Source organism: Lissotriton helveticus, chromosome 2_2, assembly GCF_964261635.1.
Source record: "Lissotriton helveticus chromosome 2_2, aLisHel1.1, whole genome shotgun sequence".
Lineage (NCBI taxonomy): Eukaryota > Metazoa > Chordata > Amphibia > Caudata > Salamandridae > Lissotriton > Lissotriton helveticus.
The window spans coordinates 188,083,161-188,111,116 of NC_136060.1; the positions used below are offsets into that span (position 1 = coordinate 188,083,161).

General features: G+C 48.8%; 1 protein-coding gene across 1 annotated transcript in view; it reads left to right on the forward strand.

The window, feature by feature from the left end:
• The window catches only part of RFC1 (replication factor C subunit 1), a 711,111-nt gene that overhangs the window by 545,373 nt on the left and 137,782 nt on the right, over positions 1–27,956 (forward strand). Inside the window, exon 15 of the mRNA XM_078678327.1 lies at positions 18,388–18,502. Within this exon, the coding sequence (XP_078534453.1) occupies positions 18,388–18,502 (115 nt within the window). The remainder of the gene's footprint in view (positions 1–18,387; positions 18,503–27,956) is intronic.

The window sequence follows — 27,956 nt, forward strand, 5'->3', positions numbered from 1 at the left end:
GCTTTTCTCTGTGAGGAAAGCTGGTCAGGCTGTGCTGTTTGTGTTTTTTGTGGTGGAATTTCTAGTTGAAGTGCTGGACAGTGTAGCCTGTGGATATAGGCTGCATTATCTGTCTTTAAATTCTATCTTAAGTGTCTGTGCAGGTCTGCATTTTTTGACAATTTAAGAGATTATTTTTGATTGCTCTTGGGTCCACGCACATGGGCGGGACTATTCACTAGATTATGACTATAACAGAGATACCCCTACTACAGAACTGGAGTTACAGGACAGAAACTACTCCTTCTCATGTCCGCCAACATTGTGAGCGCCAACATCATTATCAAAATGAAGAAAGGTACACACCTCCCCAGACAAAGATTTCAACACTCCTCGATGACTGGTTGACAGAGTGTGAGCAAGGAGCAGTGTCTCACTTACACTCAGCTCACTGTAGATCTCCTCCACAATCTTAGCTTCACTATCAATGTGGGTAAATCTCCCTTCCACCCACTTCAGAAACAGCCCTTTTTAGGGGCGATTCTGAATTCAGTCATGAGAGCATCTTGTGTTGATTTGGGCCTGCACCCATTGCTCTCTGCAATGGTAGAACAGCAACAACCTGTTGCAGGGCAGGCCCTTTCTAGACTCAATCCCACAGGTGACCATGTGCCCATTACCATGGACACCTCTATCACAGGCTGAGGGGAGCATCTTCTGGATATGACTGTCCAGGATTTATTTATGCCCCTTAAGCAGTCTTTCCATATCAACTACCTGTATTTGCTGGCAGTCCAACCCGCCCGCATAATTTCTTACTGCCACATACTTCACAAAACAGTCCATGACTGCCATGTATTAACTTCGAAAACGGGGGGTAAGAGGGTATGAGGGAGGGGGGCACACACACTCCCCAGCGCTACAAGTTGACGCAGAGCATTAGCCGAGTACCTTCGGGGAGAGGATAACAAGTTTGCTGACCTGCTCAGCGGGATGCAACAACGAGTTCACATGAGGAAACTCCACCTCCCAGTTCTGCTCCCATACTTCCACCGTTGGTCATTCCCCGAAGTAGGTCTTTTCTCAACCACAAGAAACTCCAAATACCAAAGATTCGCCTCAAGGTTACCGCGAGCACCAGTCCATAGGCAATGCACTATGGACGAATAGGTCAGGGATATTTGCCTATGCTTTTTCTCCTCTCTCGCTGCTTCCTAGACAGACCTCTCTGAACCTCATCCTGGTAGCTCTCATGTGGGTCAGACATCCGTTGTACAAAACCCTACTCGAGGTGTCAGTAGTCCCGCATGCAAAGCTCCCCAACAGGCCAGCCCTTCTCACACAGCACCAGGGCATGGTCAGGCATCCCAACCCCAGGGCAGCTCAACCTATCACTCTGTCTCCTGAGATCTTGGAGTTTGGGTATCTCAATTTTCCAACTGAGTGCATGTCCGTATTTAGAGGCTTGGCGTCCCATTTCTCGGGCCTGCTATGTGGCAAAGTGGAAGAGGTTCGTCCCCTACTGCCTACCCAAACACATTGATCTTTTTACGCTGGTAGTACATGATATTGTATGCCTTCTACTGTATTTACAACACTCAGGTCTGGCTTACACCTCCATTCGCTTACATTTGGTTGCAGTGGCAGCATACTTGCAGAACAAGAAACATTCGCTGTTCAGAATCCCTGTCATTAAAGCCCTTTATACAGTTTAACAGCAGAATATAATGATACAAACAACAATCGGTGCTGTATGAATTTTACAATATTTTTCTTCACAGTCCATTTCTCTTTATTAGAAGAGTAATAAAAAGAGTGGTATTATGTGAGGTTCTGTGGTTTTCGACTTCGTTTAGTATGTAGCCGCCATTTTGTGTCCAGCCGCCATTTTGTGTTGCCTTTACTCAGGCAGCACGGCGAACGCAGTGTTTTTGCTTCTCCAGCTGTTATGCGTCCCTTCTGTTAAAAAGTAACCCTTTGTGCTTGTTTACGAAACCGATGTCAGGGTCTGGCCGAGTTTGTTAATCCATGTCTAGACTGATTGATCCTTGTCTTAGTTGACTGTTTGGGTCACACCATTCTTTCTTCTTTATCTTATTTGACTGGCCTTCGCTATTCTCTCCTTGTATTCTCCTATTACACAACTATCCTTTGAAGCATACAAATATGTTCTGCCACCTGCAAATTGGATTACATGCACCAGCATTGATTAACTTGAGGGGGGGGGAAAACACAGGGTCTGAAAGGAGGGCGTATTCTAGATACTTGATAGCTTGTTTTCAAACTTTTCCTATTTGGCAGCTTTGTATGTTTTGGGATTAGACATTGTAAATATGTGTACTATATAAGATTGTGCGCCACGGAATTAAGTGGCAGTCTCCTAAGAATCTACAACTGTACTTCTTGGACAACTGTGCTAAGCTGCAGCTAATAAACACGATTTTCTACGCCTAACAGAGTGTCCTGTGTCTCTGTCTGACAAGGCAGGTGAACCCGGAGATATTAGGCGTGCCCTGCGCCGCTCGGCCCATAAGGCCCGGTTCTCCAACTGGCGCCCAGCGTGTGGGCGGCTTCAGTGATAGCGGTTCAGCCCGAGGGTCGTGAGGAGCCTCGCAAGAAAATTCTGGAGGATTCGCGAACCACGTCAAGCGACCCCTGTATGTCAAAGTGGACCGAAAGTCTTTTACAGCGCGGCTACTCCTTTCCGACGGCTGCTGACGAGTGCTGCCCTGACTGCCGCCCTGCCTTGGCCCTCTGGTGATGATTAGTATCGCGAGACGTTAGACGGACATCTGTTGGCGTGAGAAAACACTTAGTTAAGTATTCGTGGGTAACGCCCACTCTTTTGTTTTGCTTTTGTTATTTGACTTTTGCACTAGTCGAAGCCAAGGGGTAAGTACGTTTGTGCTGGGATCATTGCTTTAACCCCCTTGAAGTTTGTGAATAGTCCAGTTCGTTACGAAATGCCTGGGCTCAGTAAGTTTAGGAAGTTTTGTTGTTTTGACTGTAATAGGGATTCCCGGCTAGAGGATTCTTGTCTGATTCCTCCGGTTGGAACTCCCACTTATGAGCTCTATTCGAAACATGGTCTTGGCCCCATTATTTTTAACGAAACATGGATCCGATATACGAAGAATGATGGTGTTCTGCAGTGGCCAAAAAATGGTAGTTTTGAGCCTGACATATTAGATAATTTGGAAGCAATTTTGTTTAAGAGAAAAGCCCAGCCGGCAATGTTTGACTCTTTCTGCCTATGGTGTAAGGAAGCCAAACAGAAAGAAATTAAACAGGCAAAAAGAGATACGAAAGCGCAAGATATGACGATTTTACAAGCTGCTCAACAGTTTAAGAATAATGAGACAGATCAGATGATTGAAGTTTCGCAACGACAGCATCGTATGTCAGTAGATAGATGTTATCCTGTGTTGCCTACTTCCCCACAGACTAAAAATCTTGACGAAGATCCCTTGATGTCTCATTTGTTGAGATTACCTCCGCCTTATGTCCTAGGTGCTAATATACCCCCATTACAACCTATTGTTCAGCAACATGCTGCTCAGCCAGTTCTTCTGGTTCTTCCACATTTGCCTCTTCCAGTATTTCCACCTCCTTTGCCACCGACTTCTGTACCTCAGTCTCCTTTACCATCAGTTCCTCTTTTAACTACTAGCTCTTCTCCTGCTGTGCTTAATACATTGTCTCCTGTTTTACTGTCAGATTCTCCTACGGCTCGTCAACGATTAGTCGATACTATTTCTGGTCTTCTCTCACCTTTCTTTGGGTCTCTTAACTTGACTCCTGTTCCGTCCCGAAGGCAATCCCGTAGTCAAATTCCTGATTCTGACGAACAAATTAGGTTGGACTCTCTCGCTCACAATTGGATCATGAGTGGTCCACAGTACAGCGTGTGTGATATTCTGGATACTTTTCTTCAGTGGAATGCGCCTACGCAGAGATATGTTTTTAATGCTATGTGTAATAGTCTTGTTAAAGGATGGGGAGATATGGATTTGGATCTACCTCCTCAGGGTTTGTTTGACATACAGGATAAATTTGATAAAGGACTTATTGTGGGTCCCGATGTTGCGGATGCCGTCCAGACACTTGTCACTTTTAGGTCTTCCTTTTTCTCTCAAGCTTCTCTTGAACCTGATCCTGCGGTTCGGCGTAAAATAAAACAATATCCTATGCGAGAAGTTCCTCCAATATGGAGAGATGCGGTTCCACAAGTAGGTGCTGTTTCGCCTGTCCCAGCTCATTTCCAGCGTATATGGGTACATGTCCCTTGGAAAAGATCGGAAGTTTTGGCGCTTAAACAGTCTTTATCGGACCCTCGCAAGAATCCTGCTGGGTATTATAAAGAGCTGTCCCAGACTGTTGATGCATGTATTATGAATTAAGCAGAAATTGATTTGCTAATGGGAAATGTAGTCCCTCAAGCATTATGGGCTCGGATTCGTAGGGAAGACCACGACCAAGCTTTAGGTGGTAATTGGGCTGCTATAACTGCTGCAGATACAGCACAAGTAGGTGGTGCTAAACCTGATGATTTGATCACAGAATTACCTGGTAGAATAATAGCTCTAATGAAAACGATGATGCCTGCCCTACGTGTTAATTGGGATAAATTAGCTGCGTGTAAACAGAAGAAAGATGAGTGTCTCCGATTTCTTTACCCGTTTTGAGGAGACATATCTGAAAGAGACACGTTAGTATTAGATTCCTTACCTTAGAATATCCCCAGGCGTCAGACTGGATCCGGAAATTTTTGCGTAGCAGTACCCTTGCGCGTCGGTAGGCGCCGTCTGCGGCTCCGCGTCCGTCGTGGGCGCCGTGATGACGTTGTCGGAGTACTTAGACGCCGCCTCTGCGTGCTGGCGTCAGTTCTTCTTTTTTCCGCGCCAGCAAGCGCAGATCTGGAAAAAGCAGTAACCCTTAGTCAATTTTTGACTAACTTTTTGGATCGTTTTGATCATTTCTCGAAGTCTATGACTCCGATCGGTGCCGTAGGGATGCCTGGCTTTAAGCACTGCGAGGATTGCGACCGCACGATGTCGGTCACGGATCCTCACCACATGTGTCTAACTTGTCTAGGCGTCGACCACGACGACAAGGCATGCTCCGACTGCCGGGCCCTCTCTTCGAAAGCCAGGCGGGAGCGGTCCCGCAGGCGACTCGAATTACGGCAGTCGGTCCCGCGCCGCGAGAGGTCTCGGTCCCACGGGAGGTCGAGGGACAGGTAAGAAGCACAAGAAGTCCAAGAGGCGTCATCGCTCTTCGGACTCCCCCCGACGCTCGCGCGATGCTGCCGGGGGTTCGGGTGACACCACTCACGCGGCTCCGTCGGAGTCGCGGGCGCCGCGTCCAGCTCCACACCTTCCGGTCCCTGGGCTAAACGCGACGCCGGAGGAGATCGAGCGCTTCCTCATGGCCATGAGGAAACTCTCTCCTCCGACGGGCTCCGCCGCGCCTTCGGGCCCAGCGGACCCGTCTGGGGCCTCTAGCGGGTCGGGGGCTTTGGCCCCGACGCTGTCGGGCGCCACGGCCCCGACGCTGCCGACTCCTTCGGGCCCCACAATCCCGACGCCGCCGGTGCCTTCGGGTCCGGCGCCGCAGGGTCCAGCGGTCCCGGCGCCACTGGCGCCTCGGGACCCCCCTAGACCTTCTTCGGGATCTGGATCGTCGCCGGTGGACCTTACGACCTGCCCTCGGGCGGCGCCGTCCCCGATACCTCCTTCGTTCCTGTTCCGACGTCGGGACGGCCCCGATGGGCGCCGCTACAGATGTCGTTTGGAGAGTTTCACTTCTATGAACAGGCCCCATTGATTGAAAACCCTGAGTATCAGGAGATGGGTGATGAAGGGGATTGGGAGGGGTCTGAGGACCCTCTGACCCGAGAGTGTCAGTCTCATGAGGACTGGGCAGGAGACCTTGGGGAGGCCAGTGGCCTGGACACCTCTCCAGACACTGGTTTTGTCTCCCCTCCTACCGTGGCTTCGGAGGAGGGGGGCAACCTACAGTGTGGTGTTGATGAGGGCTGCCAAGGCCTTGGGCCTTGAGCTCCCCGTCGCGGCCGTGAGGACTAATCTCCTCACTGAGGTCCTTATACCGCAGTCAAGCTCGGCCGAGCCTCTTCTGCCCTTTAATGAGGCCTTGACCGACGTTTTTCTGGGCACTTGGTCCAAGCCCGCTACGGGTTCGCCCGTAGATAGGAACGTGGCCAGACGCCACCGCCCAGCCCCGGGCGACCCATGTTTCCTGTCCACCCATCCCACCCCCGAGAGCCTGGTCATCCAGGCCTCCAATTCCCAGACCGCATTCCCGTCGGCTCGGCCGGACAGGGAATCCAAGAGGTACGAGCAGTACGGTAAAAAGATCTTCTCGTCCCTTAGTCTGGGTCTGCGGTCTTCCAATACCGCATGCCTCTTGGGCCGCTACACCCACTCTCTGTGGGATACGGTTGCGAAAGTGCTGCCAGAGTGTCCGTTGGAGGTACGGGCCAAACTCGGCCAAGCCCTTGTGGAGGGCCGGGATGCAGCCAAATATTCTATCCGGTGTGGGCTGGATACCACCGACTCACTAGGTAGAGCAATGGCAACGACGGTGGCGGTCAGACGCCACGCCTGGTTGAGGTCCGCCAACTTTTCAGCCGATGTCCAAAACACTGATGGACATGCCGTTTGATGGCCGTCGCCTCTTTGGCGACAAGGCAGACCATGCGCTTGAGCGCTTTAAGGACCCCAGGGCTACGGCCAAGTCCTTGGGCCTCTCGGCCCCGCGCCAGCAATCGGCTGCCTTTCACTCCTTTCGTGGCCACTGAAGGGGTGTACCCACACGTGCTGCCAGCCACGCGCCGCAAGGTAATACCCAACGCGGTGGCGGCCGTGGGAACCGGCGGTCGGGGACAACGGCGAGGTCAGTCCACACCTTCCCTCGCAGCATCCGCCTCAAAACACTCCTAGTCCGTGCTTTCAGGCCCATGTGACGCCAGTGGGGGCAGGGTTCGCCATCACCACCTCCACTGGCGCACTGTCACTTCGGACAGGTGGGTGCTGCAAATCGTCCGAAGGGGCTACTCCCTCCCCTTCGAGGCGACTCCTCCATCCATGCCACCGCAGAACCACCGTGTATCGGGGGATCATTTGCGACTTCTGCAGGAGGAAGTTACGGCCCTCTTGGCCAAGGGGGCCATCGAGCGCCTTCCTGGGCCAGAAGTAGGGTGTGGTTGCTACTCCCACTACTTTCTGCTACCCAAGAAGGGCAAAGGGGGCCTACGCCCTATCTTGGATCTAAGGAACGTCAACGGCTTCCTCCGGAAGGAGAAGTTCAAAATGCTGACACTGGCTCAGGTCCTTGCTGCCCTGGACCCAGGAGACCAGATGGTAGCGTTGGACTTGCAGGACGCTTATTTCCACATCCCCGTCCTGCCGGCCCACCGGCGCTACCTGCGGTTCACGGTTGGCCACGAGCACTTTCAGTTTACCGTGCTCCCCTTCGGCCTTACCAGCGCCCCACGGGTGTACACAAAGGTGATGGCGGTGGTCGCAGCTCATCTGCGCAGGTTAGAGGTTTCAGTCTTCCCCTACCTCGACGACTGGTTGTTGATGGCGGGCTCGCCCCAGACAGTCGTCAGCCACCTCCAGACTACGGCAGATCTCCTGCACCAGCTGGGGTTCTCCATCATTGTGCCAAAGTCACACCTGTGCCCCTCTCAGAAGCTCCTCTTCATCGGAGCGGTTCTAGACTCGGCGCGGTTTCGGGTTTATCCACCCGAACAGCGGGTCCGGGATATTCAGGCTCTGATTCCCATCTTTCAGCCGTTATCCCGGGTCTCGGTCAGGTTGACGCTGCGGCTTCTGGGGCTGATGGCCTCCTGCATCCTTCTGGTGCATCACGCCAGGTGGCGGATGCGGGCTCTGCCGTGGGACCTGAAGTTTCAGTGGGCCCAGCATCAGGGCAACCTGTCCGACCACGTCCTGATCTCGGAGGGCACTGCGAGACAGCTGCAGTGGTGGCTCACGGACCGCGATTGGGTCAGCGGCAGATCCCTCTCCCTTCCCCAACAGGAGCACGTAGTTGTGACGGACGCGTCCCTCCAGGGCTGGGCAGGCCACATGGGAGAGGCGGAGATCAGAGGCCTCTGGTCTCCGGCGGAGGCCCGGCTCCACATCAACCTGTTGGAGCTACGGGCGATTCGTCTAGCACTGAAGGCATACCTCCCCTCTGTCCAGGGGAGTGTAGTGCAGGTGTTCACGGACAACACCACCGCCATGTGGTACTGCAACAAACAGGGCGGGGTGGGGTCGTGGACCCTTTGCCAGGAGGCTCTGCGCCTCTGGCAATGGCTGGAACGCCAGGGCGTGACCCTGGTGGCTCAACACCTGGCAGGTTCTCTGAACGCCAGGGCGGACGAGCTCAGCCGTCGGTGCATGATGGATCACGAATGGCGTCTGAACTCGGACGTGGCGCAAGGCCTCTTTCAGCAATGGGAAGAGCCTTGGTTAGATCTATTCGCCACCGAAGAGAACGCGCAATGTCATCAGTTCTGCGCGTTGGAATTTCCAAGACGGCACTCGCTCAGAGACGCTTTTCATCACGAGTGGAGTTGCGGTCTGTTGTACGCCTTTCCGCCTATACCACTTCTGCCCAGAGTGCTGAAGAAGATCAAGCGCGACCGGGCCCAAGTCATCCTTGTGGCTCCGGACTGGGCAAGAAGGTACTGGTATCCAGAGCTACTCAGTATGTCAGTCGATCCCCCGGTTCGTCTGCCACTTCAGGAGGACCTTCTGTCGCAGCAGCAGGGGACAGTCCTCCACCCGAACCTGTCCAGTCTCCACCTCCATGCTTGGAGATTGGGCGGTGACAGTTGAGGCCATTTGACTTGCCTCCTGAAGTCTGTAACGTCATTCTGGCATCCAGGCGTCCCTCCACAAAGTCGGTATACACCTGCAGGTGGAACAGATTTGTGGCATGGTGCACAGCAAAGGCTGTGGATCCTCTTGCTGCCCCCCTCTCTGAGGTTCTTCTCTTCCTTCTTTCTCTTGCCCAGCAGGGCTATGCTCTGGGCTACCTTTCTGCCCTTTCAGCCTTTCTGAGGCTGCCTGATCAACCTTCTTTGTTCAAGTCCCCTATTGTAAATAGATTTCTAAAAGGCATGACACACACATTTCCTCCTGTTCCGTTTGTGATGCCTCAGTGGGACTTGAACCTGGTTCTTACGTTTCTGATGTGCGCTCCTTTTGAGCCACTTCACAACTGTCCTCTCCGCCTTCTTACTCTGAAGACTGCTTTCCTGGTTGCCATCACCTCTGCCAGGAGAGTGAGTGAGCTCCAGGCCCTTTCTTGTACTCCACCTTTCCTTTCTGTCCATCCGGACAAAGTGGTGTTGCGTACTAAGCCATCTTTCCTGCCCAAGGTTGTCACGGCCTTCCACATCGGGCAGTCTATCACCTTGCCAACCTTCTTCCCGCCACCGCATCCCTCTAAAGAGGAAGAGCGGCTCCACCATCTGGACCCAAAACGTGCGCTCTCATTTTACTTGGATCGTACACGCCAGTTCCGGGTGGATGACCAACTCTTTGTTGGTTACGTGGGCGTTAAAAAGGGGAAAGCGGTGCACAAGAGGACCATCTCCCGGGGGATCATCTTGTGTATCCAGGCATGCTACTCCTTGGCTAGAAAGGAGCCCCCTGTTGGATTACGGGCTCATTCCACCGAGCCACGGCGACTACAACTGCCCTGGGCCGGGGTGTGCCCTTACAGGATATCTGTCAGGCAGCTACGTGGGCATCGCTGCACACGTTTGCAAGACACTACTGCCTGGACAGTCAAGTCCGGAGGGATGGCTTCTTTGGCCGTTCCGTCCTCCAGGACTTTCTGGTGTGATCATTGGTTCGCAGACCCACCACCGGGTTGGTATTGCTGGGGTATCTATTCTAAGGTAAGGAATCTAATACTAACGTGTCTCTTTCAGATGCACAAGTTACTACTTGTGTAACGATATATCTGTAAGAGACATTAGTTAGTATTAGATTCCTTACCGACCCACCCATCCTCCCCGTTCTGCGAACCGATATCTAGGGTTAGGGTTGTCCCTCTTTCAGGGCCCTAGTTTCATTGGCACCAGTGTTGGTTTTTTACATGGCTCAGCGCTTCTGGCGCGGAAAAGCTGTGTCTAAGAACTGACGTCAGCACGCGGAGGCGGCGTCTAAGTACTCCGACGACGTCATCACAGCGCCCACGACGCCGACGACGGACGCGGAGCTGCAGAAGACGCCTACCGACGCGCAAGGGTACTGCTACGCAAAAATTTCCGGATCCAGTCTGACGCCTGGGGATATTCTAAGGTAAGGAATCTAATACTAACTAATGTCTCTTACAGATATATCGTTACACAAGTAGTAACTTGTGCTTATCGACCGTAGTGGTCAAGATATGAGTACTGAGGGTGGACAGCGATTATTTGTGGATAAATTCGTATTTAATTTACTTCCAGAATTATCGCATAAATTGAAAGATTCTGAGAGTTCTTGGACCGTTTCTTCATCGCCCAGATATTAGCTACTGCTCAGTACTACGAGAATAGGGATAAGGAAGAAAAGGATAAAGTGGAGAAAAAGACTAAAGAGTTAAAAACAAAGGTTCTTTTGCAACAAGCTTATCCCCCTCGTTCTGCTCAGCGTCAATTGCAACAGCCCCCACAGTTTCAGAGATTATTACAGAAACCTACATCTTTTGTTCCGCGACCTTTGCTGGCTCCTAATCAATGTGCCTATTTTAAAGAGGAAGGTCATTTTAAGAATAGTTGTCCGGTTTTATTGCAGCGTAATGGTGGACAGCCAGGGCCACGAGGCCGTGGTGGTTTTCAGTCAGCACCTAGGGGTAGAGGGCGAAGTACGGTGTCTCAGGGACAACGTTCTTTTCCCCCTTAGAATACTATGAATTATTTTGACCAACAGAATTCCCAGTCTGCACAATATTACAATGACGATTATTGTACCGAAAGCGAAAATCCTGATTTTCATACTAGCTAGGACAGCCATGGACAAAGCAATGGAGTGGTATCAGTTCTAGTGGATCAGAATGGGCCTTATGTTGACGTTGTTGCATTGGGTGTTTCAGAGCCATTTCTTTTTGATACTGGTGCAATGAGAAGTTCTATCATTTACTCCAAACTCCCTGGGGCACCTTTGTCTGGCTTAACAAATGTTTCTGTAGGATTCTCTGGCGCCCCAGTTCGCAACCCGGTTTCTTGTTCTTTGCCTATTTCCATTGGTCCTTATGATTTGGAAGCCCCGCTCATTTTAACGACTGGTTGCGGTGAGAATTTGTTGGGTTTGGATTTATTGAAACGTCTACATGCAACATTGTATTGTTCCCCCTCTGGTGTACACCTTACTTTGGGGGATAAATTGGTTTCCCCTATGTATTTGTCTAGGGATCAACTGCCACTTGAATTGCGTTCACTTCCTGCTATGCTTTGGGCCACGGGTCCGAATGATGTTGGTTTGCTCAAGATTCCACCTTACGTGATTACTGATGTTAAATTGCCACGTATCCCTCAGTATAAGATTTCTAACGATGGCGAAAGAGCTCTGTTGGCTATCGTTTATGATTTAGTTCAGAAGGGTGTGGTTGAAGAAACGAGAGGAAATGTTTGCAATAGCCCTGTTCTGCCTGTTCTTAAACGTACTGATCCTTCTCAGCCTCCTGTATACCGTTTTGTGATTGATCTTCGAGAGGTCAACAAAATTGTTGTCCCTCAGTTTCCTGTTGTTCCGGATATTACTGCTTTGCATACAATGATATCTGCTTCGGCTGTTTGGGTCTCAGTCATTGATCTCAAAAATGCTTTCTTTAGCATTCCTATTGCTGAGGAGAGTAGGGATCTCTTTGGTTTCTCTCTTGGAGGCCGAGGTTTTCGATTGAAATGTGCACCTCAAGGTTATTGTGAGAGTCTTTCCATTTATAGTCAGGTGTTGAAATCTCAGCTTGACGCTTTTTCTTTGCCTTCAGGTGCTACTCTTATTCAGTATGTGGATGATCTGTTAGTGGCTGCCGATTCAGAGGATGTTTGTAAAAATGCGACTGTTTCGCTTTTGCGTCATTTGTCTGATTTACATCATAAGGTGTCACCTTCCAAGTTAAAATATTGCCGCCAAGAGGTTACCTATTTAGGTCATCTCTTGTCGAAGGAGGGAAGGCGATTGACCCCAGAACGAATCAATGCAATTGCACGAATGTCTGTACCATCCACACAAAGGGAGGTGCGTGCCTTTCTGGGCATTACCTCTTATTGTAGACAGTGGATTCTGAATTTTTCCTTGTTGGCTAAACCTTTGTTGGCACTTACTCTGAAAGATACACCCCAACCTCTTCCTTGGTCTGTTGAATGTCAGAAGAGTTTTTCTGATTTACGTGCTGCTTTGTGTTCTGCTCCTGTGTTGGGTACTCCAGATTATAATAAGCCTTTCACACTCTATGTGCATGAAAGAGAAGGTTGTGCATTGTCAGTCTTGACACAACAATTTGGAGACAAACAAAGGCCATGTGCCTATTTTTTGGCTACATTGGATCCAGTAGCCAAGGCATTGCCTAGTTGTCTCAGAGCAACAGCAGCAGCCGCGATCTCCATTCGTCAATCTGCTGGATTGGTATTGGATCATACTCTTGTTGTTATGGTACCACATGCAGTGGATACTCTCTTGAATAGAACGAAAACGCAACATCTCACGAGTGCTCACTTGTCTGGGTATGAGTTGACGCTTTTGGCTAGTCACATACATATCAAGCGATGTAATGTTTTAAATCCGGCAACATTATTACCTATTCCAGAAGGGAAGGATACACAAGAACAGCATGATTGTTTTCTTCGTACAGAGGAGGAAACTAAAGGCAGGATAGATTTTAAAGATACACCACTCGTGGACCCGGATGGGATCCTATGGGTAGATGGGTCTTGTTTCAAGCTTCCTAATGGTGAGACGACTGCAGCTTATGCTGTTACTACTTTGTATACAGTAGTAGAGACTGCACGCATTACACAGAATTCAGCACAAGCAGCTGAGTTGATTGCACTAACGAGAGCGTGTGTGTTGGCAAAGGGAAAGAGAGTGACTCTTTACACCGATAGCCAATACGCCTTTGGCGTGGCTCATAGCTTTGGTCATTTGTGGAAGGAAAGAGGATTCTTTACTTCCCATGGGACTAAAATACAGCATGGTCAGTTGGTAACTGATCTTCTCGAATCACTTGCCTTGCCTATCCAGATAGCGATTGTGAAGTGCAGTGCACACAAAAAGATCACTGATGATGTAGGTCGCGGGAATGCTTTTGCAGATGAGGTAGTGAAAGAAACAGCGAAAGATGTTAAGAGTTGTATGTATGTTGCAGGTCCTGCAAGATGGGTCAGAGAAGTAGGTATGTGCGAGGACACAGTAGAAAGTGTGAAAATGATCCAAGAAGAACAGAGAAGGAATTGAGTAAGTGGAGAGAGAGTACGGGAATGTTGGACGCCACAGGGTGTTGGACGGAGTTGTCAGAACACCAACGTTGGTTGTTACCAGATGCCTATGTACTGCCTGTAGTTACTATGGCGCATGGTCCAGCTCATATCAGTGCGAAAGGAATATGTAAGCTTCTGGCTCCAGTATGGCAGAATGAAGGTATCCCTAAATGTGTGGAAAATGTGGTAAAGCATTGTATTGTTTGTTTGATGCATAATCCAGGAAAGGGAACACCAACTCCGGCAGGTCATTTTGCTCCCCCTACTTATCCTTTTGAGGTATTACAAATTGATTACATTCACATGGAACGTTCCAATAATCTCAAGTATGTCCTGGTGGTGGTGTGTGCCTTTTCCAGATGGATAGAGGCCTACCTCCTAAAGGATAATACTGCTTTGTCCACTGCCAAAGTCCTCTTGAAGGAATTCTTCCTGAGGTTCGGTTTGCCGCGCATTGTCTGGAGTGACAATGGAAGTGAATGCGTAGGTCAAATTATGCAGAAGGTGTGTGCGGTTCTTGGTATTAGGCAGGAATTCCATGCGGCAAACCACCCTCAGTCAGCGGGTTTGGTAGAGTGCTATAATGGCACCCTCAAGCTCAAATTAGCAAAGATTCAGGCCAGCACAGGCCTCGCTTGGCCCGATGCTTTGCCTTTGGCACTTCTCTCTGCGAGAACAACTGTACATTCTCGTTTAGGACTTAGTCCTTATGAGGTCGTTTTTGGGTGCCAGGCTAATGTCTGGGGAGTCCCTCGACCTAAAAAGCATTCCGATATTCCATACCCATTGTTGGTTGATTACTTGCATGACCTCGCCACTAAATTACGTGTTATTCATCAACAGGTCCAAAACGCTTTGCCGGAGGCTTCCTCAGGTCCAGGTCATTCCATCCAACCTGGAGACTTCGTGTGCTTGAAGAATTTCCAGAGGAAAAAGAACCTGGAACCCCGTTGGGGCCCGCCGCGACAGGTGCTTCTGGTCACCCGTACAGCAGTGAAGGTCGCTGGGAAGAAAAATTGGGTCCACGGCGTGCACTGTAAGAGGGTACCCTTGCCTTTACCTTATGACCAATGGGTCCAAGAAGGCATAGCTGATAGTGAGAGTGAAAAAGTACCCCGATTTGTACCTTTCAGTAGTGCAAGCCTGGACTGGACAAGTTCTGAGAAAGAAGATGACGAAGTGTTGCAAGAAGCTGTACCATCACATTTGCGATTGAACACAACAAATCCAGAGACTTTGTTTCGAGACAGACGATCCCTGGCAAGACACGGTACAACCTAAGGCCTAGGTTGACAAAAGACAATTGAACTTTTTTTCTGGTTACTCTTTTATTTGAAAAGACATTTCCTTTTCAATATCCATCAAGTTGCAGGGTCACGGTATGAGTCTTAGGCTGTGACCTGAGTAGTGACCTAGGTCAGCAGGACTTGCAGTGTCATAGGACGGCTAATAACCACAACTAAGTGATCCAGGAAGATTACCGTGAGCAACGCTTTAGAGAATGGATAATAAAATGGAAGGAAATTATAAGAAAGTTGCAATGAAAATAAAGTATAAGAAATTATTGTTTAGTCGATGTGGCGTAGCATTGTTTATTTTAGTATGTTTATGTGTTTTATTAGCCTGTGTGGGTTGGGTTAATCACGTTATGCAGCAAGCACCTGCTCCAACTTCTGTTTCTTTGCTTTCTTCTACCACTACCTCCCCGCATAAGTTCTATACACTCCCAGATCATGAACAAATTAGGAGAACAGAATACTTCAACAATTCATTCATCCAGTTGCTACCTCAGCATCAACTGGTAGTCAACACTACTGACTGTTGGGTTTGTGGGCTTATGCCCCATAACGCTGAGAAAGGAATGCCATATTTAGTCCTCCCGTTTTCTTATGAAGGTTCCGCTTGGGCATATTTGGCTATGTTTTCGAATGCATACCAGAATCAACTTCGACATCCTCTTGGTGGTCCATATAATGGTGGAGCAGATTTTAGTCATAGTTCTTTGATAAAGGGAATAGTGACTATGGCTAAAATTGCCGAAATTGGTAAGATTCCCGTTGATGAGAAACGAGCGTATGATGGTTGGAATGTGATTCGTTACGTTACTGGTCTCACTGATAAGGCTAGACAAAGAAGATCTTTGCCAATTTGGACCATACCTCATAAAGGTAATTTATGTCTGCAGATAAATGGTCAGAATAATAAGAATAAACAGGAAAAGAGGTTTTGTTCCCATACATACATCTATTCACCCCTGATTTCTTCACCGTTGGCACCATCTCAAGGTACATATTTTGTTTGTCATGATAGAGCCTATACATGGCTTCCCACGTATTTTTCAGGAGCATGTTATGTGGCTTTCCTTCTTCCCCCTACATACACTGCTCCTTCAGGTCATCACAGAAAAAGATATGGCAGAGGGGTTATTTATTCTAAAGACACAGCTGGACAAGAGGGAGGAGACTATCAAAGGGGTTCTTCCCTTTTGGGGCCCAATGGCCAATAGCAGAAACATTAGACAACTAGTTTGTGTTGTCGAGGCTACGATAAATATGACTTCCGGAGCCTTGAGTAATCTGACAGCCGAACTTCAGGCGGATCGTCTTATGACTTTGCAAAACAGAATGGTTTTAGACATTGTCCTCGCAAATAGAGGAGGAGTCTGTAAATTGAGTGGGTCTAGTTGCTGCATTTACATTCCTGATAATGCCCCTACAGTATACCAAGCCATTTCTAAGTTACACGTGATTTCTGAGTCCATTCGCCAGGACACAGGAGATTGGTCTGTGATGGGATGGTTTTGGGGACTACTGTCCACATGGGGATGGAAAGTGTTAACTTTCCTCGGAATGATTTTGGCCATCATTTTCTCTTGTTGTCTTTGTTTGCAGTGTGGCCCCGCCATCTGTGGTCTTTGTGCCACCTTGTGTGTCCCAAAGCCTCTGTCACAGAAAACAGAGAACATTAAAATGATGTTGCAGCAACAGCTCAATGACCTCATGACCATTGACATTGACTCAGACTAACTTGAGTCCTTTGTGTTTTGCCTGAGTAATGGCAAAAGGAGGTCTGAGGTTCTGTGGTTTTCGACTTCGTTTCGTATGTAGCCGCCATTTTGTGTCCAGCCGGCATTTTGTGTTGCCTTTACTCAGGCAGCACGGCGAACGCAGTGTTTTTTGCTTTTCCAACTGTTATGCGTCCCTTCTGTTAAAAAGTAAGCCTTTGTGCTTGTTTACGAAACCGATGTCAGGGTCTGGCCGAGTTTGTTAATCCAGGTCTAGACTGATTGATCCTTGTCTTAGTTGACTGTTTGGGTCCCACAATTCTTTCTTCTTTATCTTATTTGACTGGCCTTCGCTATTCTCTCCTTGTATTCTCCTATTACACAACTATCCTTTGAAGCATACGAATACGTCCTGCCACCTGCAAATTGGATTACATGCACTAGCATTGATTAACGTGAGGGGAGGGGAAAATACGGAGTCTGAAAAGAGGGCGTATTCGAGATACTTGATAGCTTGTTTTCAAACTTTTCCTATTTGTCAGCTTTGTATGTTTTGGGAGTAGACATTGTAAATATGTGTACTATATAAGATTGTGCGCCACGGAATTAAGTGGCAGTCTCCTAAGAATCTACAACTGTACTTCTTGGACAACTGTGCTTAGCTGCAGCTAATAAACACGATTTTCTACGCCTAACAGAGTGTCCTGTGTCTCTGTCTGACAAGGCAGGTGAACCCGGAGATATTAGGCGTGCCCTGCGCCGCTCGGCCCATAAGGCCCGGTTCTCCATATGGAGTATCTTTCTCGGTCCTGAAGAATAGGGGTAGGGCTAGAAACATGTTGGCCAGCTGAACTAGGGCACATTGACACTCCCCCCCCCCCCCCCCCCCCCCCAGTTCTTTTATTTTCCCCATATTTTTAATCACACCGGTTAGAGGTAAAAATTAAAGGTTTTTTCTCCTACTAAACCAGATATTTTTAGTCTTCCTCCCACTCCCTTTCCCATAGACTTCATCTCATAAATTAGATCCTTTTATCAACTGTAAGTGCTCCTGCGTAACTTGTATGTTGAAGCATGCCCCGTTCTGCTGCGGAATGAGAAGAACCCTATGATGAAGCATGTCACCAAGAGGAAGCCCTGGTGGGTGACGGTTAACTAAGAAAAACCCTCCGTTTTCCAAACAATCTTGGGAGTGGAAAGAAAAACAACCCTTCCTTTCTGTATAGAAGGACTCTTCTTGTTTAACACGTATCTACAAAGAAGGACAAACCTTTCCTGCCTTTTTTCCTCTATCTCCCCTTGTATTTTTACAACTTTTATCCCATCTGTTTAGTCTCTTTCCGTCCCCCACCTTGCAGGAAAGCAATCTAGCAATGGACTCAATAATCATGCGCTATACCAGTCATAAGAGAAGTCACAACACCTAGCGACTTGAAAGACTTATTTGAAGAAAAGCAAGTTGTAAATGTCTGAACCCAACACTATATAGCAGGAGTATGCATAGCATGTGAATCTACCGCACTACATGTAAATGCTTATAGGGTAAGTAACATTTTCCTTATTGCTGGTGATCTGTTTTGTTTAATTCCACCTTAAAGATAGCAAATTCACCTGTAATAAACTGTGACACATTTTATTGAGCTGTTTTTTTCTTTGCCAACAAATGTATGCTCTTATGTCGGAAAATTAAACCAATAGTTATTTTGTGGTATTAAGTCAAATACACATGCACCTGCTAATTTAGCCTTTAATAGGTTTACGCTAAATTTATGATGACTTGTCATTCTCTAGCAGCTGTTCAGGAAACCTAGTAATAATTTATGATTGGTAAATGGTGTTATTAAAACATGCTGACTTGTTGATCATCTCATTTGATCTGTGGTTTTTGTGTTGGATTCAGGAATTAGGATACAGTTATGTGGAGCTCAATGCCAGTGACACCAGAAGTAAAAACAGTTTGAAAGACGTTGTGGCAGAGTCTCTGAATAACACTAGCATCAAAGGCTTCTATTGTGGTATGTGGCTAGGGTTACTTTACTTTGTATTGCTGATGATAATGAAAATGATGTTTTCTTGGAAAGTATGTTTAGGCTGTGAACAGTTAGTTGTATATGATTTTTTCTTCAAATTTATTTTGACATTGAAATGCACAATATTAGGACATTTTGCACTGTGCCACTAATTGAGAACTTCCTGTGCATGTTAAACATTTACACTTTAGCACACTTCAATACAGCTTACTTTATTTTCCACCTTATGGCGAGAGAACATTTTGCACCTTATAAGTCTCTAACCATATGAGGTAATTGTGGCTTCAGCACTGCCTACCTATCTGTGTCTCTAGTTTGTAAGTTGAAGGCACCAATCTGATAGGGACTTCTAGCTGCAGATTCTTTACTCTTGAATTTCTTAGGTGTCAGACTGAATTTGGAATTTTAGTTTGAGCAGTAGTCGTGCAGGCCGTCGGGTGTCTCCATTCGGCTTGGCTCTGTGAAATCACGTTTGCGTATACAGGCGCCTCCCAAGCGTTCGGACGTCAGTTCTTTTCTTCCCACCCCAGTTAGCGCTGATCCAGAGAAGAGCTACCCCTCTGTCTCTTTTCGACAGACTTTTTTTTTAATGTTTTCTTGAAGATTTTTTCTTGTATTTCAAGGGGATGTCATTTAGAAAGGTAGGGTTCAAGCCATGTGACGCCTGTCACCGACACGGTGTTGATTACCAGCCTGCACCTTGTGTGCTTATGGTGTTTCGATTGTGATGATGACTTGAAGTCGTGATCGGACTGCCAAGCCATGGTGCTGAAGGCTTTGAAGGAGCGGTCCATAAAGCTGCTTGTAGCCCTGCAGTCGACGCCAGCTAGCGCGACTCTTAGGAGGTCTCAGTCCCGATCAAGAAGAAGGTGGTCGTCAGACCGCTCCAGGAGCCTGAGTCGCCTTCATCATACTAGAGGTCCTCAGGACACTCGGGAAGAAGCCCAAAAAGTAGTAGTCTAGGTTTGGCATGCTGTATATCTGGTCGTTAAGCTGAGTATAGAGCGAGTAGCGGTGCTTGGGGGGGGGGGAGCTGTGTCTATTATTTAGTTTCTTTCCTTGCATTGTGTTATTGTTTATATATGCATATGAACACTGCTGAACTGACAAATTGATGATGGCAGTAGACTCTGGATGACAGAGCTTTGCATAATATGTGTGTTCAGTCAATAAAATCTGTTTTAAAAAAAAAAGTAGTAGTCTAGGCGGACTTCAACTTCGCCTCTTCCATCGAGGATCGATGATACGAGTGGGGCACATTGACGGTTCAAGCACCATTCTGCTGAGTCATTGCCAGATTGACTCTACGCCTCCCCGTTTCCGGGAGCCAGTGCACTTTTGGGCTCCGCTTTTTCAGAGGAGGCCCCATCAGGTTCTGCGCTGACAGCTCTGGCCTCTGTTCCGATGGGGTCTCATGAATCTGATCCGGATTAGTGCCAGTCGTTCCAACGCAACCTTCTTCAGCACCTGTCGCAGCGTCGATGCCCCCCGCTTACAGAGACAGACAACATTTACAAAACTGTGGTTCAATGATTAATTCTCTGTATTCTGAAATGTACTGAATAGAAACTGCTGTCTCTTTAAAGAATCAAACAATACACCTTTGATGTTTATTTCTTACTTTACTTTTTCCTCTTTGGTTTTGGTTTGTTTACACACCTGGGGTCTACTTCTTCTTTCCTTAGTGTCCTGAAAGAGACTCACAATATTGTTGGTTTAAATCATTTCTGTCCAATAAAACTTGGTTTGGCTGAACTGCACTTTCTCACAAAAATACTTGCTGTGTTATTATTATTCTTACAAAACGTTATTGAATAGTACTGGTTGATTTGCATAATTATGTTTCCATAATGATTAGTTCCACACAGAAAGATCTGTGACACTAATAATTTGCCTAAAATTGAGAACCATGTGAATGCCTGTGACCAGGATTACTTGATACCCCTGTTCGCATGGACAGAAGGGTTGCTCTTGTTTTTGTTTAAATATATGGGACGTTCTCTGTATAAAGATGTGCTAGGCCCTGACTTAAAAGCAGCCTTCCGAGGGCTTACGTGGCCATTCCATCAGGGGAAAAGCTGCGACCTTGGTGTTGACTCGTGGTGTTCCAGTCCTGGCCAGCTGCCAGGCAGCAACGTGGGCGTCCCTGCACATGTTTGCCAAACACTACTGCCTGAACAGTCAGGTCGGCTGAGACGGGCATTTTACTGACCCACCCATGCCTCTCTGTCTGCAGACACATTTATAGGGTTAGGGTCGCTCACTTTCAGGGCCTTAGTTTGGACACACATTAGTCAGTTCACTTCGTGGCTTTGTGCTTCTGGCATGGAAAGTCGTGAAAAGTAACTGACGTCTGCGCGCCTGGGTGGCGCTTATGTAGGTGACTGTGATGTCACATCTGGCGGCGCTGACGCCATGCGGAGCTGAATGGAGCCATCCAATGGTGCGCAGGAGTACTGCTCACGAAAATGTTTCCAGATTCAGTCTGATGCCTGGGTAATTCAAAGCTAAGGGATCTGCATCTAGATATTGTCTCAACCAGATAATGCATTAACAAAGGTAAGTAACTTGTTCATTAAACCCTCTGCATTCCTTGTTTCACAGCTCCTGTGCACTGGAAAGGATTAGATCCTCTGCTGCAGCCCACTTTTGATACATCTAGTCCAGAGAGCTCAAAAAGTAGTAAAACTGGAAAAACATTTCTATTATTATAGTGTGTGGGTTTGTATAGTAAGAGTGAGCATGGAGATGATTAGACTAGAATAACCTGTCAAGTTCCTACTTTCATTTACGACAGGGCAATTCTAAAGAGTCCATCATCTGCTCAAGGAAAAGGACAGTGGATTCAGTCAACGGGTACCTGACCACAACGACCAACACATTGACAGTGAATGGTTGTATGTCAGTTATTCTGTGATTTAAATAGTCTGTATTAAATATCACCCCACTGGGTGCAGATTATCTGCTATTACCTCCAGTGAGGCAATATTAAAGTAAACCAGGTTTAGGGCGCAAACTTTTTCAGGCAATGTTCTGACATAAATTTTCTGGTAAAACATAGAGTTCGAGGCATGTGGGCTGCTAAATTCATATCTATTGCATAGATTGCCGCCTAGTGTTGGGTCCGGATGATTGCACATTGTTGTCCTGGAAGAGTCTTTGAAGTATCACGAGATAGGTGGCTCCTCCCCTGGACTACAGTGCGCATGGGCATCGACTCCATCCCCAGATTGTTTTTTTCCGCCATTGGGTTCGGATGTGATTTCGACGTCTCCTGTTCGGAATCGATAAAACAACTTTTAAAGGCCACAAGGCTTTCTTTACTTCGTCGGTATTGTTAGCGTTCGGTCTCGTGTGTACTCCAACTCTTCGAGTCGGATAACTGTGGAGTCGGGTGACTCTTCGGTCATCGAGGCCCTGTCGACGCAGCAAGACCCGGACGACCCTACGATGGAACGAAGCCCGTTCAAGTACTGTCCCGTGTGCGGTTCGAAATACCCACACATCGACGTGCATCCTGTATGCAACAAGTGCCTGTCGCCGGACCACAACGAGGCCAACTGTATGGCCTGTTCCAAATTCAGGTCGAAGAAGACGCTCAAGATTCAGCGCGTGGCGCGCCTCGAGGCCCTGCGATCGGCACCAGCGCCTGTCGACATCTTTACAGACCCCGACGCAGACGAGCAAGAGCTTCACCTGCAGATCTCACCTTCATCGGCGGAGGTCGAGGCCGACTACGGGGAACCCATCGAGGGCCTGGACCTGTACGAAAACGTCGAGGAGGTAGGGGACGACGAGGAAGTTTATGGGGCCGCGGAAGATAGCTCGGAGGAAGAGCTATGCCCCGTGCGTACAATTACTAAGGCTCAGGTCACGGGATCGCCACTCGGCCTTACCCACGACCCTACTCCTCGATCCTCGGCCCCGCCTCCTGGCCCGGCTACGGACACGACTACGGAGCCTCCATCACACAAACCGAAACTTTCGGAATCGAAAACTACAAAGATGGCCGACACACCATCGACACCGAAGACGTCTGGGACTGCATCAGCACCGTCGTCTTCGGAGGCATCGAAGCCGAAGAAGGCTGTTGAACAGGCTAAGGTACCGAAAGGGGCCAAGGAGACCAGCTCGAAGAAGGTCGTTGAGCCAGTGTCATCTAAGGTGGTCGAGTCGAAAAAGACTGTCGAGACACCTTCAGCGAAAACTGCCGCACCAACAGGCACGCGGACAGTCGAAACGGCGTCAGCAAAGGGCGCCGAGCCGAAGTCTGGAGCCCCAACGCCGAAAGACAAATCCGCTGCTCCAAAGTCAGCGACGTCGACGACTAAGGCCGGGACGGGGGACCGGAGCACAGCTGTCGAAGGTGCATCCGCGCATCCGCCACCCAAAGGCATATCGTCAGCACATGGATCTTCCCCTGTGGGTGGACAGAGATAGTCGGTCGGCTCGACGAAGCCATCCGCTTCGTTTACAAAGCAAGTCACGGACTCCCTGAAACGAATAAAGGACAAGGCGTCGGAGCAGAAAACACACTCGGTGCCGAAGCAGAGTGTTCCACTGACCAAGACTTCGATGCCGATCCTCTACACTCTACCGCCGAAGGTGGCGCCGAAGGCTTTTGCACCTCGTACGGTGACCGAGGAATCAGTGGCTCAGCTAACGGGAGGTTTTGGTCGACCACCCTTGCCTGACGAACATTCGGAGCAGTTTATCGACACCGACACGGGTAGATTAACGCTCTACGAAAGGAAAATTACAGCACAGCCTGTAGAATCCTATGTCATACCTCTAAAAAAGAAAAGGCCTGCACCAGACACGCCAGACCTTGTTGAACCCATCCCTCAAGGGCCTGGGAGGAGTCCTACACCTTCACCCACTAGATCCAATGGGGATGAGGGTGACCAAGATGAGCAGTATAACTTCCCTGAAAATACTGACCCTGATGAGCAGCAAGACTCATGGATACACTCTGGTGATCAGGGGGACCAGCAGCTGGTCAGTGACCCCCATCTGTATGGTGTTAAAACTTCTCCAACTGAAGACTCTGCGGCATTTAATGCCTTAATTGAAAGGGCAGCTTCAAACCACAAAGTAGAGATGCATGCCGACCCAGTGGAAGTTGACTTTTTATTTGATACTTTTTCGGCATCAGAAAAAACGGTGAAGACACTTCCAATGCTTAAGGGGGTTCTCCAGCATGCCACGGACATTTTTAAGGAACCCACCAGAGCGGTGAACCCACGTATTGAAAAGAAATACAGGCCGGCACCTGGTGACCCTACTTATATTCGGGGACAGTTGCCTCTAGACTCTTTGGTGGTCTCCAATGCCCGCAAGAGGGCGAATTCACAGACAACGGGTGAAGCTCCTCCCCCGGACAAAGAGTCTACAGTGCTGGAGGCAGGGGGCAAAAGGGTGGCTGCGCAGGCAGCCAACATATGGCGCATTTCTAACACTCAAGCCCTGTTAGCCAGGTATGATAGGGCGCACTATGACACCTTAGAGCAGCTCTTACAACACCTTCCAGACCAGTTTAAAGAAGGAGCTGAGATGCTGATACAAGAGGGCAAGCTCATTTCTAACGCTGCGATTAAATGTGCGCTAGATGTTGCAGATACAGCAGCAAGAGCAATAAACACTAGTGTTATGTTAAGGCGTCAGGCATGGCTCCGCATCTCAGGGTTCAAGCCTGAGATACAAACGACTATCCTCAACCAGCCCGTCAATCCAGACAGACTGTTTGGCCCAGAGGTTGATACCACTCTCGAAAAGATAAAAAAAGATACTGAAACGGCTAAGTCCATGGGGGCGCTTCAGTCTCAGCAATACAGAGGGAACACTTTTCGTCGCTCAGGTGCACGGGGTGTTGCCAGAGGACACTTGGCACAGCAGTCGCATTTCAACAAGGGAGGCGCCCAGGCCTCGTACCCAAAACAGAATAGAGGTGGTTACAGAGGAAACAGCGCAAAGGGCAGAGGCAGAGGCAATAATAATTCCCGTTCCTCTGCTGCCAACAAACAGTGACTCCCTGTCACTGCCCCCCTACCATCCAACACCTGTCGGGGGGAGACTCCAGCAGTTCCTGCCAACCTGGAAATCCATCACCACAGACAGGTGGGTCAGGAAACTTATCCAATTCGGCTACTGTTTAGAGCTAACATCCACTCCACCCAACATACCCCCAAGACAACGTCCTATGTCAGCAGAGCACTTGCACTTATTGCAGCAAGAAGTCCTGGTGATGCTGCAAAAAGGCGCAATAGAGCTCGTGCCGGTGGAGGAAGAAGGCACAGGGGTTTATTCCCTGTACTTCTTAATCCCAAAGAAGGACGGCTCGCTCAGGCCCATTCTAGACCTACGCCCCCTCAACCTGTACATACTCTCAGAACACTTTCACATGTTAACACTACAGCAGGTTCTTCCATTGCTAAACCAGGGAGACTTCCTCGCAATCTTGGACCTCAAGGATGCTTATTTTCACATACCACTCCACCCGTCCCACAGAAAGTACCTCAGGTTCACCATACAAAACAGGCATTACCAGTTCAAGGTCCTGCCCTTCGGGGTAACCACTGCCCCCAGAGTGTTCACCAAGTGTCTGGCCACCGTGGCGGCGCACCTCAGGAGACAAAACATACATGTCTATCCTTACCTAGACGACTGGCTCGTTCAAGCAAAGTCGGAACAGCAGTGCGCCGCGGACATGTCCCACACAATTCACCTCCTTCACAGTCTGGGGTTTTCGTTAAACTATCCAAAGTCGCACCTCCAGCCAGCCCATGTGCGGCAGTATCTGGGCGCGACAATCAATACTCTGACAGCTACGGCTCAGCCAAACCAGATGAGGATCGACAACATCCAGTCGCTCATCCGGAGGTTCAGACCGCAAAACTCACGCCCAGCGAGAGTGTTCATGCAGTTGATAGGCATGATGGCCTCCTGCATCTTCATTGTCCCGCACGCACTGTTGCATATGCGTCCGCTCCAAGAATGCTTGGCGCATCAGTGGACTCAGGCTCAGGGACAGTTAAAAGACCTAGTGTTGGTCACCGGTCGGGCGTACAACTCTCTGCATTGGTGGAATCCACACAACCTTTGCAAGGGCCGACCGTTCCAGGAGCCTGTGCCACAGATTATCCTAACAACGGACGCATCTCTCCAGGGGTGGGGAGCTCATGTGCTCCACTACACTGTGCAGGGACTATGGACGACGCAGCAAAAGAAGATGCACATCAACTATCTGGAATTGATGGCAATCTTCATGGCACTCAAATCCTTCAAGATACATCTGTGCAACAAAGTCGTGTTAATCCGGACGGACAACATGACGGCGATGTATTACATCCAGAAGCAGGGAGGTACGCACTCTCCACAGCTGTCTCACCTGGCTCAGAGCATGTGGAAGTGGGCCATTCAGAGGAACATCTTCCTCATGGCGGAACATCTCCCGGGCACGGACAATCAGATGGCAGATCTGCTCAGCAGGTACAGCCATCAGATGCACGAGTGGGAGATACATCCATCAGTACTCCACCCGTACTTTCAACAGTGGGGTCATCCAGAGATAGACCTGTTTGCCACAAGGGAAAACGCAAAATGCCAACACTTTGCCGCCAGGTTCCCTCACCCACAGTCGCAGGGAAATGCGATATGGATGAACTGGTCAGGCAGATTTGCGTACGCTTTTCCCCCAGCACCTCTGATACCGCTGGTGGCAAGAAAGGTAAAGCAACACTCGATGACACTCATCCTAGTTGCTCCAACATGGGCACGCCAACCTTGGTACACCACGTTTCTAGAACTCTCCGTGGTACCGCATCAAAGGCTGCACCTCACACCCAGGCTCTTGACGCAGAACCATGGCGACATTCAGCACCCAGATCCGCGACAGCTCAATCTGGCGATCTGGCTCCTGAGGTCTTAGAGTTTGGCTACCTCAACCTGCCTCCTGAATGCATGGACATCATCAGGGAGGCACGGAAGCCCACTACAAGAGCTTGCTTTGCAGCAAAATGGAAGCGGTTTGTCATTTATTGTACAGCGCACAACATTGACCCGCTAGATGCATCCATTCCTAACATCATCTGCTATTTGTTACATCTTTACAAATGCAATCTAGCGTATGCTTCCATTCGGATACACTTATCCGCCATAGCGGCTTATCTTCAAAACAGGCAGCATCTCTCTGTTTTCAGGGTGCCTGCCATTAAAGCTTTTCTAGAAGGGCTGAAGCGGGTCATTCCTCCCAGGACCCCACCCGCTCCAGTATGGAATCTCAACGTGGTCCTCACTAGGTTGATGGGCCCACCTTTTGAGCCTCTACATTCATGTGAGATTCAGTTCTTGACATGGAAAGTGGCTTTCCTCATTGCTATCACGTCTCTAAGACGTGTTAGTGAGCTACAAGCGCTCACAATACAAGAGCCATTTATACAAGTGCATTCAAACAGGGTAGTGCTCCGCACTAACCCCAAGTTCCTTCCGAAGGTGGTGTCACAGTTTCATGTCAATCAAACCATTGAACTGCCCGCATTCTTTCCAAACCCAGAAACAGTAGCAGAAAGAATGCTCCACACGCTAGACGTTAAAAGGGCATTGATGTACTATATTGACAGAACACAACCCTTTAGGAAGACACAGCAACTTTTCGTTGCCTTCTCCGCACAGCACAAAGGCAACGCTATTTCCAAAGCTGGAATAGCCAGGTGGATCGTTAAATGCATTCAGATTTGTTATCAGAAGGCTAAACGCACTTTAACGGTCCCCCCCAGGGCGCACTCCACACGCAAACTGGGGGCCTCCATGGCATTCCTAGGTAACATTCCTTTAGAGGACATTTGTAGAGCAGCCACGTGGGCTACACCACATACATTTACCAAACATTACTGTGTAGATGTGCACTCCAAACAGCAGGCAGCTGTAGGACAGGCTGTTCTCAAAACTCTTATTCAGACTTCTGCAGCTGGCACGGGCGGCCGCCGTTCATGAGGGGACTGCTATGTATTCTATGCAATAGATATGAATTTAGCAGCCCACATGCCTCGAACTGAATATGCTACTTACCAGTATGCATCTGTTCTTGGCATGTAGGGCTGCTAACATTCATATCGCCCGCCCTCCTCCCCGGCGCCTGTAGCAGCTGCAGACTACTTCATGCATTTCATCACTAGCATGGACATCATTTACACTATCGCACTCCATCTTTGCCACAATGGCTAAAAACAATCTGGGGATGGAGTCGATGCCCATGCGCACTGTAGTCCAGGGGAGGAGCCACCTATCTCGTGATACTTCGAAGACTCTTCCAGGACAACAATGTGCAATCATCCGGACCCAACACTAGGCGGCGATCTATGCAATAGATATGAATTTAGCAGCCCTACATGCCAAGAACAGATGCATACTGGTAAGTAGCATATTCATTTTGGTTCCCATA